Below are 14,325 nucleotides of genomic sequence, written 5' to 3' on the forward strand. Positions count from 1 at the left end.
AAAATGACTACTTGCTCTTCCGCCCTATCTAGGGACCACTATTTCCATATCCTCAGTACTTTGGGAGAGTGATGTTAAGGGTGATGTAAAGATGTACGTGAGGGATCCCTCCCTGCCGTCTCCTTATCCTACTCCTGACTTAAGATCAGTGCTTCTCTTGTCTGAGTGAATTTGCCTTGAGCCAGGTTAAACAATTATTCCCTAAGGGAATTAACTAGATTGAGAACAATGGTAAAACAGCATTCATTTAGAGACTAAATTATGAGCTCAGAAACTCATTTGTAAAGGCCCTCACAGGATCTGTTCTATCTTCATAAATTCCTGTTTCTTAGGAGATACTGGCAGTCTGTACCATTCACTCATTTATTAGCTCACTCAGTCATTCAGCAAACATTGGTTGCAAATGACCTGAAGCAGGTCTGAGCTGCAAGGAGTGTTCACTCCAGTGGGGCAAGTGGACACACTAAGTGAGAATTGGAACACAGTGTGTTAGGGGCAGTGCTGGGGGGGGGGGGATGCATTGGGTGTGTGGTATTTAACTTTTTTTTCAACTTTATATTATGAAATTTTTCAAACAAAAAGAAAAGTTCAAAGATTAGTATAATCAACACATATATCTTCTACAATGTTAATATTCTGCCATATTCACTTGATTTTTCTTTTTCTTTTTTTGATTTTTCTTTATGTATGTATATAAAGACATATTTTTAGTGAACCATTTGAGGGGAAGTTGCAGACATGACAGTTTAATCCTTCTTACTTCTCAAGTCTCCTAAATAAGGATATTCATCTGCATAATTATACTACTATTATCCTATTTAAGAAAAGTAGCTACAGGCTCTATGGCAGGGCTAATGGCAGTCTCTGGGAGGGCTCACGAAAATGAGTACTTCTCAGAACTGCTGCTGCCAGTGCCCTTGTCCCCATGGTGAGCCTCAGCTGCCTGCCACCTCTGCAGGAGACCCCCCAACATTAGCAGGCAAATGAAGATAAGACATTGTCAGCCAATCTAAAATACCTTTCCTTGGGAATTTTGGTCTTTCAGGCTACCAGTTTGGTTCTAACAATGTGTTATTCTAGGACTTTAAAAGAGGAGGGGCCTCGTTATCTATCATCTACAGCTGTGGCTGTTGCTGAACTTTTGAAAACAATGGCTTGCATTTTATTAGTCTACAAAGACAGCAAATGTAGTCTAAGAGCACTGAATTGAATACTACATGGTGAAATTCTTAACAAACCTATGGAAACTTGCTATTCCATCAGGGATATATACTCTTCAGAATTATTTACTCTCTGTGGCACTGTCAAATCTAGATGCAGCTACTTATCAGGTCACATATCAGTTGAAATTTCTTAGGACTGCATTATTTTCTGTGTCGACGCTTAGTAAAAAAATTAGGTGTGTACCAGTGGCTCTCCCTAGTAATTTTGATGACAGGAATTGCTTTTGTACAGTGGCCCTCAGATTCTCAAGCGCTTAATTCTTTTTCTTTTAATTTTTTATAAATTTATTTATTTAGTTTTGGCTGCGTTGGGTCTTCGTTGCTGCGCGCGGGCTTTCTCTAGTTGCGGCGAGCGGGGGCTTCTCTTCGTTGTGGCGTGCGGGCTTCTCATCGCGGTGGCTTCTCTTGTTGTGGAGCACGCACTCTAGGCACACGGGCTTCCGTAGTTGTGGCACGCAGGCTCAGTAGTTGTGGCTCGCGGGCTCTAGAGCGCAGGCTCAGTAGTTGTGGCGCACGGGCTTAGTTGCTCTGCAGCATGTGGGATCTTCCCGGACCGGGGCTTGAACCAGTGTCCCCTGCATTGGCAGGTGGATTCTTAACCACTGAGCCGCCATCGAAGCCCCACAAGCGCTTAATTCTAAGGAACTTTCACCTGGCTCACAATTCGTAGGCCTCATGGCAGTTCGCACAGCATGTTTTTCAAGTGGCTTTGCTGGGTCTTAGTTTGAGAAAATCTTAAAAGAAACCAAACAATCAGTGTGGGTAAGAAACATTCAACTTGGTTTTTTGGGGAGTATATTTGGATTAATGGGTGTATATGTTTATGAAGGAGAACTGGAATCAAAGAATGGATTTTTTCAGGGGTATAACCAGCTGACATGGATAGTTGTTGTTCAGGCACTGGGAGGCCTTGTAATAGCTGCTGTGATTAAGTATGCGGATAACATTTTAAAAGGATTTGCAACCTCTTTGTGAATAGTATTATCAACACTGATATCTTATTTTTGACTACAAGATTTCGTACCAACCAGTGTCTTTTCCCTTGGAGCCATCCTTGTAATAAGAGCTACTTTCCTATATGGTTATGATCCTAAACCTGCAGGAAATCCCACTAAAGTATAGTGGTAATACTATCTTTACCTGGTTTTTCACATTGGCACACTGGGAATCTCTACATTAATCCTGAACAGAGGACGTCTACAGATTCTAAGAAAAAATCACCATGCTGAGTCTGATTATAATGTTCAAATGGTTTGAAAATATACAAGTTTAGGGATAAAATACATGTATATGTAACAAAATGCCCATCGCATCTAGAAATCAAAACTTGAAAGTATTTCCAGGGAGTAGAATAATTATCAGAGGAAACTTGAAATCTGAGTTTAAAAAGATTTTGTTTTTGATTGCTGCAGAAATAACCTATGCATTCTTTGTTGCACGAGCACACAACAAATGTCAGACATCAGTTTTGCAAATTAGATATATTTAATTTTATTAAATGTTTTTTATCTTACTCTTTCTGTACAGATATATCAAATAACATGGATATTCAAAGTTTGAAAATTATAATTACGTATAATTTTGCACATATAAAGCTGTGAAGAAATAGAAGTATGATTTGAAAAACATTCTCATGTATCTCAGATTTTTATATTTATACTGAAGATTACTAAACAAAGGATTGCTATATGTTGCAGATGTTCAAATGCATAAAAATTGATAAAGTAACATTCTGGGTCTGACTTGTCAGAATAAAATTCATATTTAAATTTAATGTAAAGAAATATACACATCTATTTCTCCATCCACATTTTAAGATCTTTTAGTGCTTCAAAACTGCTGGAAGCATTCCAGTTGTTCCTGTGCTAGATAGTAGCCAGTGACTTTTACACTAATGGAGTTTTGTCCTTAATCTCTTAATTGTATTTCTTTTCTGTAAATCAGATAAATCCTTGTTATTACTTTAAAATTAAAAAAAGAAAAGTAATAATAACTCTACAATATCATTTAATATACAGTCCATACCCTAAGATGACTTTGGTAGATTATTTTTCTTCCCCATCCAGGATCCAATCAAAGTTCACTCATCACATTTGGTCCTAATCACTTTAGTCCATTTTAATCTTTTTTTTTTTAAAGAGACAGCCTTTATTTTTAGGATTTTTACATTGAAGACTTCAAAAAGTGGTAGGTTTTTAGAACTTATTGACCTGTATTTAAATGGAACTGTTGACAAAGATTCACCAGAAATAAATCTGAACAAGCGGGAAAATACAGTTAATGCTCCTGAAATCTACTAAAGTAATTCCAGGACATATGGTTTATCCAACATAACAATACCTCTAAATGCTGTCACTGATATGAAACTGACTGCTTCTTTTCTAAACACACAGTGGTATAATTAACAATATTCAATCACTTCTGTTCTTTCCTGAATATATAAAAATTAAAATATCAATTAAAAAACTAATATATTCTTGTCTTTAAATGTTTCTTACAGATACAGTTCCAATATTTTCATTCAATAGTGGTGTGGTTTAAGAGACTTTTCATTCACAAGTCAAACAACAATCCACCCAAAGGGAACTGACGGTCTATAGGCTCATAGTGCAAATAAAGAGCTCAGGAATTCGGCAACTAAAATACAAAACAGATAAAATTCTTAGAAGATACATGCAGTAAGCTCTGCTAAGCAGCTGGCCACAGAACTAGAACATTTGGTAATTTTCCTGGTGATTTCAATGGGACTCCAGATGTTTCCAAACTCGAACTCTCAGGCTTTGTATTTTGCTTTCCCAGTTTCGCTAATGACACAAACATGATTCAAATCCCTGAAGTATTCATTGTAGTCAAGGGCATATCCTACAACAAACTTGTCTGGAATTTCAAATCCAACCAAGTTTGGTCTATATCCAACACTTTGAGGGGTCCTTTTCACCAGCAAGCTTGCAGCCTTGACCATCTTTGGATTATGCTGCTTGACCAAGGAAAGCAAGGTTTGCCTTGTTTTGCCAGTGTCAGTTATATCTTCAACAGTCAAGACATTCTTTCCAGTTAAAGTTGAGAGATCATCTCCACCAATTACTTTTTTTTTTAACATTCTTATTGGAGTATAATTGCTTTACAATGGTGTGTTAGTTTCTGCTGTATAACAAAGTGAATCAGCTATACGTATACATATATCCCCATATCTCCTCCCTCTTGCGTCTCCCTCCCTCCCACCCTCCCTATCCCACCCCTCTAGGTGGTCACAAAGCAGCAAGCTGATCTCCCTGTGCTATGCGGCTGCTTCCCACTAGCTATCTGTTTTACATTTTCCACCAATTACTTTTACGTCACCTGTTGACTGGTCATTACAGTAGCTCTTCAGTCTGATAAAATCTAGGCATAGGTATAGATCTATCACTATTTCTGTTCAGTGCTTGGATGTAATCCAGCAGGTCAGCAAAGAATTTATAGCCCCCCTTGAGCACACAGAGGGCCACAATGTGATGGCCTCCCATCTCCATCACATTCTCGAGCCAGCCGTTCGGTCCTGTCCATATTTAGTCCATGAAGAAGAAACACCTTTTCCAAATCCTCAACATAATGATTAGGCCTACAGAATAAATCTAGGTCATAACCTGGTGCATCATCACTAATCACGACTCTGGGGCTGCGGGTCGCCATAGCGGAGCCGACTGGTGCGCGGGCTGAGGGCAGTCTCGGGAGGAGAAGCCGGCGGCGGGTCCGAACAGGAGGCGGAGGGCGGGAGGCTGCGCGGCGCGGGAAAGCGGAGTGGTCCGCCCGAGCGCTCTTCGCTGCCTCCACTCAGCGCCCTCGCCGGTCCATTTTAATCTTAAAGGATCCCTCTTTTACCTCCTCTCTCCCCTTACCTGCCCCCCACCTCTTTTGAATGACATTGACTTTTGGATGAACCTACGCACTTGTATACAGAATGTCTCACTTTCTGGATTTTCATTTTTGTAACTTAGTGATTTAAATCCCTTTGGTGCTTTTCACACTTTGAGTAGAAGCAGATTTTGGAGGCACTGTGCTCAGAGTTTTATACTTATTGTCTTATTTTATCCTTGACCCCCTGAGGGGGTCCTCATTTTCCAGATGAGCACCCTGAGGCTTAGCAACTGGGTGGGGACACAAGAGTTTTACTGGAAGGAGAACCCGGGCTCTTAACCACTGCATTCTCTATGTTTGGTTGTGATTGTCTTGCGTCCCCACTGTTTTGTGACAGGTGGTCAAGAGGCCCCGGAAGGTCCAGCTGGCCCCGCCGCAGGGCAGCCCTCCCGTCCACGAGCATGACCGGGCTTTCGAGCTGATGGACGAATTTGATGGCAGAAGCGCGCGTAGCGGGTACAGCGAGAGGAGCCGGCCCAGCAGCCGCGGAGAGTGCAGCCGCAGCTGGGAGGACAGCCTGGAGAGGGGTCGTCCCCACGACCGGGCGCGCAGCCGGGAGCGGGACCGGAGCCGCGGCCGGAGCCTGGAGCGGGGCCTGGACCACGACGACGACGACTACTACTACCAGCGAGCCCGAGAGCGCAGCCGTGGCCGCAGCCTCGAGCGGGGCCTGGACCACGACGACGATGACTACCGGCGAGCCCGGGAGAGGAGCCGCGGCCGGAGCTTTGACCCGACCTACGATCGCGCCTACAGCCCGGAGCGGGAGTATGGCCGCAGGGCCCAGGCGGATGCCCGGTACGGGGCGTCCTGGAGCCGCAGCCGCGAGCGCCTCCACTCCCGCAGCCCCAGCCCCGAGCCGCGGGGACGGCTGGACTCGGACAGGCCCATCGGGATCCTTCTGATGAAAAGCAAAGCAAATGAAGGTAGTCATGCTTGATGAAGAAAAGCACTATAATAGCTAATTCTTACGTGGAACCTGCTGTGTGCCAAGTACTGACCTAATAAATGCTTTGCACAGATTAGCTCATTTTGTCCTCACCACCACCCCCTGTGGGAGTTAGTCATATCTTCATTTTATAGACAACGAAACTAGTGGCACAGAAAAGTTCATTGACTTGCACAAAGTTGTATCATCAGTGGCTAAGCCAGGTGGTGGAAATCTGGCTTTAAACTAATAGGCCAGTGGTTCTCAGAGCAGCATAAATATCACCTGGACGCTTATTAGAAATGTAGATTCTCAGGCCCCAGACCAGCCCCCACTGAATCAGAAGCACTGGGGTGGCCCCTGGGGTCTCTGTGTTAACAGGCTCTCTTGGTGAACCCAGTGCAGCTTAAACTGTTGAAACCACAGTAGGGGACAATACTCCAGCTAATCTTGATTGAGTTTTTGCTCTATGCCAGGGCCCTCTGTGGAATAAATACTTTCTAATTTAATCCTCACCAGAAGCCTTTGTGGTAGGTAGGAGACTTCATTCCTCTTTTACAGGTGGGTATAGCAAGGTGCAGAGAGGTTTTTGGTGTGTCCACAGATGAGGCAGGCTCTGGCCCAGGCTGCCCGTCCCATGTTGCGTGCCTGGAGCAGTTGCATACGCTTCCAGATTCACTAAACCCCTTTGTGGCAGCTGGACAAGCCAGTAGCACTTGCAGTGAGGTGAGGCTTCTGCAACTCAGAGATGGGAGGTGACATGCCCACATCTTGAAGCTGGTAAGTAAGTGGTGGAGTTGGAGCTCAAACTTCATCTCTTGGAAATAGATGATAGGAAACAAGTAGGTGAATGAACAGGGATTTAGAGCCCCATGTTGAGCTATTCCCTGCATTGAGTTTTAGCTTCCAACTTTTTGAATTCCTGGTAACATCTTTTATCTCTGCTTGTTCTCTAATTGTCCTCCTTCAAAGAGGAAAAAAGATAAGAGTACCCAAGAGTGCAAAGTGAAAGACCTCTTGCTTTTTAGGTTGGGAATTTGCATTTTAAAGAGCCTATCAGATGAGAGGGCTTGTTTTCTTTAGTTCTTCTAGAGGAGCTTAAAGAGTTGAGTTATACAATTGGGTACCTATTGAAAGGATATTGAGGTAACTGCAAGGATGCGAATAATGGGATACCAGAGCCCAGGTCCAGAAAACAAAGGTGAAAGTTGAGATGGTACTATCTCTGAGGAATGCGAATCTTGGGAGATTTAAGAATTCTAGAAAATCTTTATAACCATGGATAATGACGTATTAATTCATCAACCCCCAAGAATTGCAGAGTAAAAACCATTCTGCTTCCAGATTGTGGACCGTAGAGAAGTTTTGAGAAAGATAACTTGACACAAGGCCTCCTTCACAGAAGGCTGATGCATGTCCGGTAGGACTTGCACCCAGATTCTTGAGTTCCCCCTTGCAGTGCTTTTCAGTATTTTCCTCCCCCTCTCTCTCCTCTTCCCCTTCTTCCTCTTTCTCCTTCTCTTCCCCCTCCTCCTCCTGCCACAGAAAGAACCACATCTTGCAAATAATCGTGGAGGCACCAATATGTGAAAAACTTGGCCAAGTGTTTCACGGAACGGTACTTAACTCTGTGTGATGATTTTTGAGAGGTTTTATTACATTAAATTAAAAGATACTGGTCACAACTCAACTAAATTGATTTCAAGACTCACTCATGAGTTGTGACCCACAATTGAAAAGATGTTTGTCCTAAGAAACTGCCCACATCATGCCTGGTCTTAGTAATACTGTTAAGGAACAGAGAGGGCTCATGCCCCTTTGCTGATACGACATTTTACTGCTTCTGGGCCATTTTGCTTTTTAAACTTAGAATTCAGTGTTTGCTTGTTTGTTTTTTCCAAAGTTCTACTTTTTAAAAGATTTTGTAAGCCACCTTTTGCTAAGATGACACAGTAGCTTAGCTATCACTGGCTAGAATCGCATAAGAATTAATCTTTACAAATATCTGGCTGCAGGCAAAACCTACATTTGATTAAGAAAAATAGGATCCATTCACATGGCCAGCTTTTACATGTTTCATGGGCATCAGATAGCCTTGCTGGTAAAAGTCTTAGAAGCTGGCCAACTGACTTTTTTTCCTCATTTGAGAGGTGCCCACAAACATACCAATAGCAACCTATTTGTAATTTTACAATAAGAGTGCAGTTTTTAAGAGGATGGAGGAATTGTTGACACGTGAGAAAGAAGTCATTGCTCAAGTTTGTCTCAACCTTCTGTCCTGGGCTTTGAGGCTGTTTAACCTGTAAGGAATTGCCATCCCTGAAGAAAATGCTGTCTGTCTTACCTTTATTCTTTCTTGAGTATCAGCTCCCTAAAGGGCGGGGGTGGACCTTAACAGCTTTAATCCTTGCGGTAAGATCTGAATCTAACTTACTATAAGTCACTTAAAACTTATCTTTAAATCTACTTCTAAGTGGCAGAAAGTTACTTTATTTTGAATTGATAAGATTTTTTTTTATTGGAGTATAATTGCTTTACAATGTTGTGTTAGTTTCTGCCGCACAGTGCGGTGAATCAGCTATACGTATACACACATCCCCTCCCTCTTGGACCTCCCTCCCCCCCAATCCCACCCAACTAGGCCATCACAGAGCACCAAGCTGAGCTCCCTGTGCTATACAGCAGGTTCCTACTAGCTATCTGTTTTATACGTTGTAGTGTATATATGTCAAACCTGATCTCCCAATTCATCCCACCCTCCCCTTCCCCACCGTGTCCACACATCCGTTCTCGAGTCTCCCTTTCTATTCCTGCCCTGCAAATAGGTTCATCCGTACCATTTTTCTAGGTTCCACAAATATGCGTTAATATACGATACTTATTTTTCTGTTTCTGACTTCACTGAGTCCATAACAATAATAATAAAATTTGAGTGTGCCTCTTTTCAAACCTGCTAGGTTTAGGTAGCTTCCTAAAATTACCAAAATTCATCCTTAAAGTGTGTATTTTTACATGTTTAATAAGTAAAATCAGAATAGTCTGAATAGTATGTAAAATATTTTAAAATATACATACTTAGTAAATACAGTGGTTTTTCTTGAGAACAATGCAAAGTCCATAAATCCCCAGAGCTGTGCCAGTTTTAGTTGAATACTTTATTTGTTGCTTTGCTGGCTTATCTACCCCTTTTCTTCACACAGTGACATTTTTTCAGTGCCAAATCCCACACAATCTAAATTGTTACAGATAGAGGGTTTGCTATTTGTGGTACTTTCCTGTAGGCAACTGTATTGTCAGTAGAACACGCCTGTTAAGATGTACTGAATTGTTTTTTTTCCTCCGCAACATTTTGTTTTGAACAGTGTTAATTTTGTGGCAAATAACTCAAATAGCCTTCACCTAATTTTACCAGTTGTTAACATTTTGCCACATTGGTTTTATTTCTCCTTTTTTTCCCTTTCTCCCTCCCCCGTCTTCCTCCCCTACCGCATCTCTCTGTCTCTAAATGGTGTTTTGGAACCACTTGAAGGTAAGTTGCAGGCAAAATGACCCTTTAGCCCTAAATATTTCAGCAGGTATCTCCCAAGGATAGAAACATTGCCCTTCATAACCATAATGCCATTATTACTCTTCAGAAAGTTAGCATTAATATGCCTTTTAATATATTATAGTGCAATTTATTTTGAAGTTGCTCCAAAATAATGTAATCCACCCCTACCCCCCACCTCTACCCCATATTGGATTGAGGATCTAGTGAAGTTTCATGCAGTGCATTTGGTTTTTATGTCTCTTTTAATCTAGAACAGTCCCTCTGCCTCTTTTTCTTTTTTTTTTTAATGACATTGACTGTTTTGACAAGTGAAGGCCAGTGGGCTTACAGACTGTCTCACATGCAAAATTAATTTTGCATACATATTTTTAAATCATCCTAAAAGCCAGCCTTAGTTTTCTGAACACGTTGATGAAATATGTGTTTGTTTGTGTGTTTGTCTTCTAGAGTATGGTCTCCGGCTCGGGAGTCAGATCTTCATAAAGGAAATGACCGGAACAGGTCTAGCATCTAAAGATGGCAACCTGCATGAAGGAGACATAATTCTCAAGGTGGGTGGAAAAGGGCAGAGAACAGCTGGGTTCATGCTCAGCTTCCTAGTCTGTATTTCCGCATTCAAGTGCCAAGTCAGTGAAACTTTGTTGAGATAGGAGTCAATAATAAGACAAAGCCAGGAAGGGCAGCAGAGAGATCATTTTTATCAGGAAAACCAGACTTGGAGATTTGTAATAGTGTAGTGTCAGTTAAAAACAAAAATCTTGGGGGTTCCCTGGTGCAGTGGTAAAGAATCCGCCCACCAATGCAGGGGACACGGGTTCGAGCCCTGGTCTGGGACGATCCCACATGCCGCAGAGCAACTAAGCCTGTGCACCACAACTACTGAGTCTGCGCTCTAGAGCCCACGAACCACAACTACTGAAGCCCGCGTGCCTAGAGCCCATGCTCCGCAACAAGAGAAGCCACCTCAATGAGAAGCCCACGCACCACAACAAAGACCCAACACAGCCAAAAATAAAATAAATTTAAATAAATTTTTAAAAAATCTCAACAAAGTCTTTCTTCTTCCCTGTTTATTAAAAGTTTAAGCTCCTGTTCTCTAAACGAAGGAAAGATGAGAGGGCAAGTTGGTGGTATATGAATGCTGAATATTTAATCGTTTTTGTAAACCTCTCTAGTCAGGAAACATGTTCCAGTAGTAAACCAAACCATCGTCTTGAGCTTGGAAGTTAAATAAATTAGCAGAGTAACTTAAGTACACTACAGCTTTCTCAGGCCTGTGTTTGGGTTCCAGGCATGTGGGGTTATATTTAATTTAAAGGATAATTCATTTTTATTCAGTCAGTCATCCTAAAGCCCACGTCTGTTTGAGTAACTGAGCAAAGCCCTTAACTTTTTAGAAGAGGAAAATAAGAATTTTCTATTTTGCTCTGGGTAGTTGTATTGCATGAAACATTACTGTTCTTCATAAACACAGATAAATGGAACCGTAACTGAGAACATGTCTTTAACGGATGCTCGAAAACTGATAGAAAAGTCAAGAGGAAAACTCCAGCTCGTGGTGTTGAGGGACAGCAAGCAGACGCTCATCAACATCCCCTCATTAAATGACAGCGACTCAGAAATAGAAGGTAAAGAAAGGGGAGGCTGTGAGCTGAGCTGGAGGAGAGTAAGACTGTTGCTTCTGCATTGTCATCTCTATTTAGCATAGCCATTCACCTGGAAGTTAAATTGCTAACAGAAGCCTCTCTTTTAAACTTTAATTCCAGGTTTGGTTGTTATTTTCTTATTAAAGGGTCTGTTGAAATTAGGATTCCAGTATGAAATTCTGGTGTACTTGTGAGTCCCTGTGGACTCTGATTTAGGCCATTGAAAACAAGACTTGTTAGTAAAAAAATGTATGTGGGAGTGGTTCACAGAACTAACCACATACATTTGTAAATTGCTCATTCTTGTGCTTTATCATGTGATTTTTTTTGAAGTGACTTAATATTTCCAACAAAGAGAAGACAATGTAGAGGATAGTTAAAACTGGTAGACACTATAATAGACTCAATCAGAATGGCTGAATATTCTGGTATTCATTGGTTAGCAATCTGTGTCACCTCTTCTCTTATGAAGCTATAGTCGTTTCTTTTTTTTTAATTTGAATATGAATTTTACATAAGATAACATTTATTTATTTGGTCTCTCTTCATTTATTTCCACAGCCAAATCCAACTTCTTGTCCTTCAAAATGGTCTTGTGTCTTCTTAGCCCTTTACTTTTTGGCGGGGCGGGGGGCTCTTGGGCATGTCTTTATTATTCATTTTATTTTTTTAATTGAAGTATAGTTGACATACAGTACACACGATAACATTTTACCCATGTAAAAATTACCAATAAAAATAAATAGGCATGCTATTTCCTACTTAATCATCTAGTATTGGCTTTGTGCAGAAAAGTTTAGAAAATATTAAGCTCTCAAGTTTAGAAACGGACTTGTTGATCTTTAAAAGAATTACTTTATAAAACCTTAAAACTTGGTTTAATTTCTCTTATATACAGTGTCTAATCAGGTGGCTACTGCTCTGAATACAGGAAAACACGTCGAGCGCAGGAAGTAATGCCAGGGTGCTAGGAGCTTACGGGTCATTTCCTTGTTACTCCAAGTGTGCTGCTTAGCCCTCCAGCAGCATCGTGTCATCCAGGAGCTTGATGGAATTGCAGAATCTCGGGCCCGGCCCAGAAGAGTTGCATTCTAACAAGATCCCGGGTGATATGTATGCACGTTAAAGTTTCAGAAGCACTGGTCTATGTGCACACTCAAAATGAGTGTGTGTGTGTGTGTGTGTGTACCTGTGTATATACACTAATATAGATTCACACGTACACACACACATATATATATTCCCATCGTTGGATTTTGTCTCTTCAGTGTCAGCTTTGATGGAAAGTATGATGAAAGAGGAACATAAAATTCTGGATTTAGAGCCCTCTTTGTTCATTAATGCCTTTCCTTTCAAACGATCAGATTCTTTTTTTTTTTCCAACGAAAGACTATCAGACTAACAGCACATTTACTGCCTGCCCTCTCTTCCAGTTCCCCTGTTTCCTTGCCCAGAGAATAGAATAATTTCTGGCACAGGTCTCAAATGTTTTATTAAGAAGTCTTTTCTTATTTTTGAAATCAGATATCTCAGAAATAGAGTCAAACCAATCATTTTCTCCGGAGGACAGACGACAGCAGTATTCCGATTATGATTATCATTCCTCGAATGAAAAGCTGAAGGAAAGACCGAAGTAAGATGATGAGTATTTTCCCTCGCCCACATCCCTGTGAGTGTGCGCACATACGTATTTGCAAATCTGTCACATGATGAGACATTAACGTGACGTGTGCTTAAGTTCAAGAGAGGACACGCATAGCAGATGGTCCAGGATGGGCGCCACACCCACTCCCTTTAAGTCCACTGGGGATGTTGCAGCTGCAGTGAGCGCAGAGCCCAGCAAGGAACCCACATACCAAGAGGAATCCCCAGGTGAGGCTCATTTTAAACCGTCATGTTCAGGTGTCAGTGCTTGGTAATTCCAGAAGGTGGCTGGAAAGAGAGAGAGAAATTATTTTAAAATCATTTTTATATATGGAAGAGGCACTCCTGTCTCATTTAACATTGAGAAAAATACAAAGAATAACAGCTCTTCCTGTGTGCCAACAGATTGGTCACCTTTTGTTATGTTCCATTAGTCATGGTCCTTTTGTCTCCCATCCCTGATCCCAACCTGAACTGTTATCTGCTCACAACACTTCTGACACCAACTGTGTGGGTTTTGCCCTCTGCCCAACTACCAGTTCTCGAATTCTCCAGACACCGACCGGGTGTCCTACAGTTCAATTCAGTTCTGGCACTGACTACCCAAGTTCGTGCAGACCCCGCAGGTTAAGGGCTCAGTCTCACAAGATGCCCCCACTACAGGCGCCAGTCACGAGTCCCGGGTTGCCGCCTTCACTTCCGACCAACCAGCTCTAAACTGGGGGTTCCCATGACCCTCTCCTCAAGTTTGATAATTTGCTAGAATGACTCACAGAACTCAGGAAAGCACTTTATTTACTATTACTTTTTTTTTTTTTTTTAACACAAGATACAATTTAGGAACAGCCAAATGGAAGAGATGCATAGGGCAATGTCTGGGGAGAGGGTGGAGAGCTTTCCTACCCTCTCCAGGCACGTCACCCTCCCAGCACCTCAATATTTTCACCCACCCTGAAGCATTCTGAATCCCCTTGTTTATGGAGGCTTTGTCATGTGCATGGCTTTCTCTTCCTGGTGACCAGCCCCATCCTGAGGCTATCCAGGAGTCATCTCTTTAGAACAAAGGATGCTCCCATCACCCAGGAAATTGCAAGGGATGTAGGACCTCTGTGTCAGGAACTGGGCTCAAAGACGGAACATTAGAGCAAAAGATACTCCTGGCACCCCTTTCACTCCTGAGATTAAAGGGACTTTAGGATCTCTGAGGGTGGGGAAGAGACAAAATACATACTTCTAATTATGTCACAGTCACATTTTGTCAAATTTGATTAGTTGAAGTCCTTTTATGTCCCATTTCTGATCTCAACTCCATTCCCTACCCCTGCCCCCAACCCCATAAAATTATCATGATTTAAATGCATAAATATTTATCCGTGGAAAGAAAACAGCATTATTACATGGCTTTTAAGTTACTTAAAAAATGCTACCTGCTTGTAAATG

General features: G+C 41.8%; 1 protein-coding gene and 2 pseudogenes across 9 annotated transcripts in view; 2 read left to right on the plus strand and 1 right to left on the minus strand.

Annotated features, from left to right (window-relative positions):
• TJP2 (tight junction protein 2) overlaps window positions 1–14,325 on the plus strand; it is a 134,036-nt gene that overhangs the window by 94,701 nt on the left and 25,010 nt on the right. For all 9 annotated transcript variants that reach the window (XM_029202538.1, XM_029202539.1, XM_029202534.1 and 6 more), the window contains 5 exons: window positions 5,455–6,043; window positions 10,043–10,146; window positions 11,070–11,223; window positions 12,766–12,874; window positions 12,980–13,113. In XM_029202538.1, the coding sequence (XP_029058371.1) occupies window positions 5,455–6,043; window positions 10,043–10,146; window positions 11,070–11,223; window positions 12,766–12,874; window positions 12,980–13,113 (1,090 nt within the window). The remainder of the gene's footprint in view (window positions 1–5,454; window positions 6,044–10,042; window positions 10,147–11,069; window positions 11,224–12,765; window positions 12,875–12,979; window positions 13,114–14,325) is intronic.
• Window positions 92–2,283, plus strand: LOC114883853 (annotated as a pseudogene).
• On the minus strand, window positions 3,997–4,892 carry LOC114884051 (annotated as a pseudogene).

This window comes from Monodon monoceros, unplaced genomic scaffold, assembly GCF_005190385.1.
Source record: "Monodon monoceros isolate NGI ecotype Baffin Bay Population unplaced genomic scaffold, NGI_Narwhal_1 Super_Scaffold_5, whole genome shotgun sequence".
Classification (NCBI taxonomy): Eukaryota; Metazoa; Chordata; class Mammalia; order Artiodactyla; family Monodontidae; genus Monodon; species Monodon monoceros.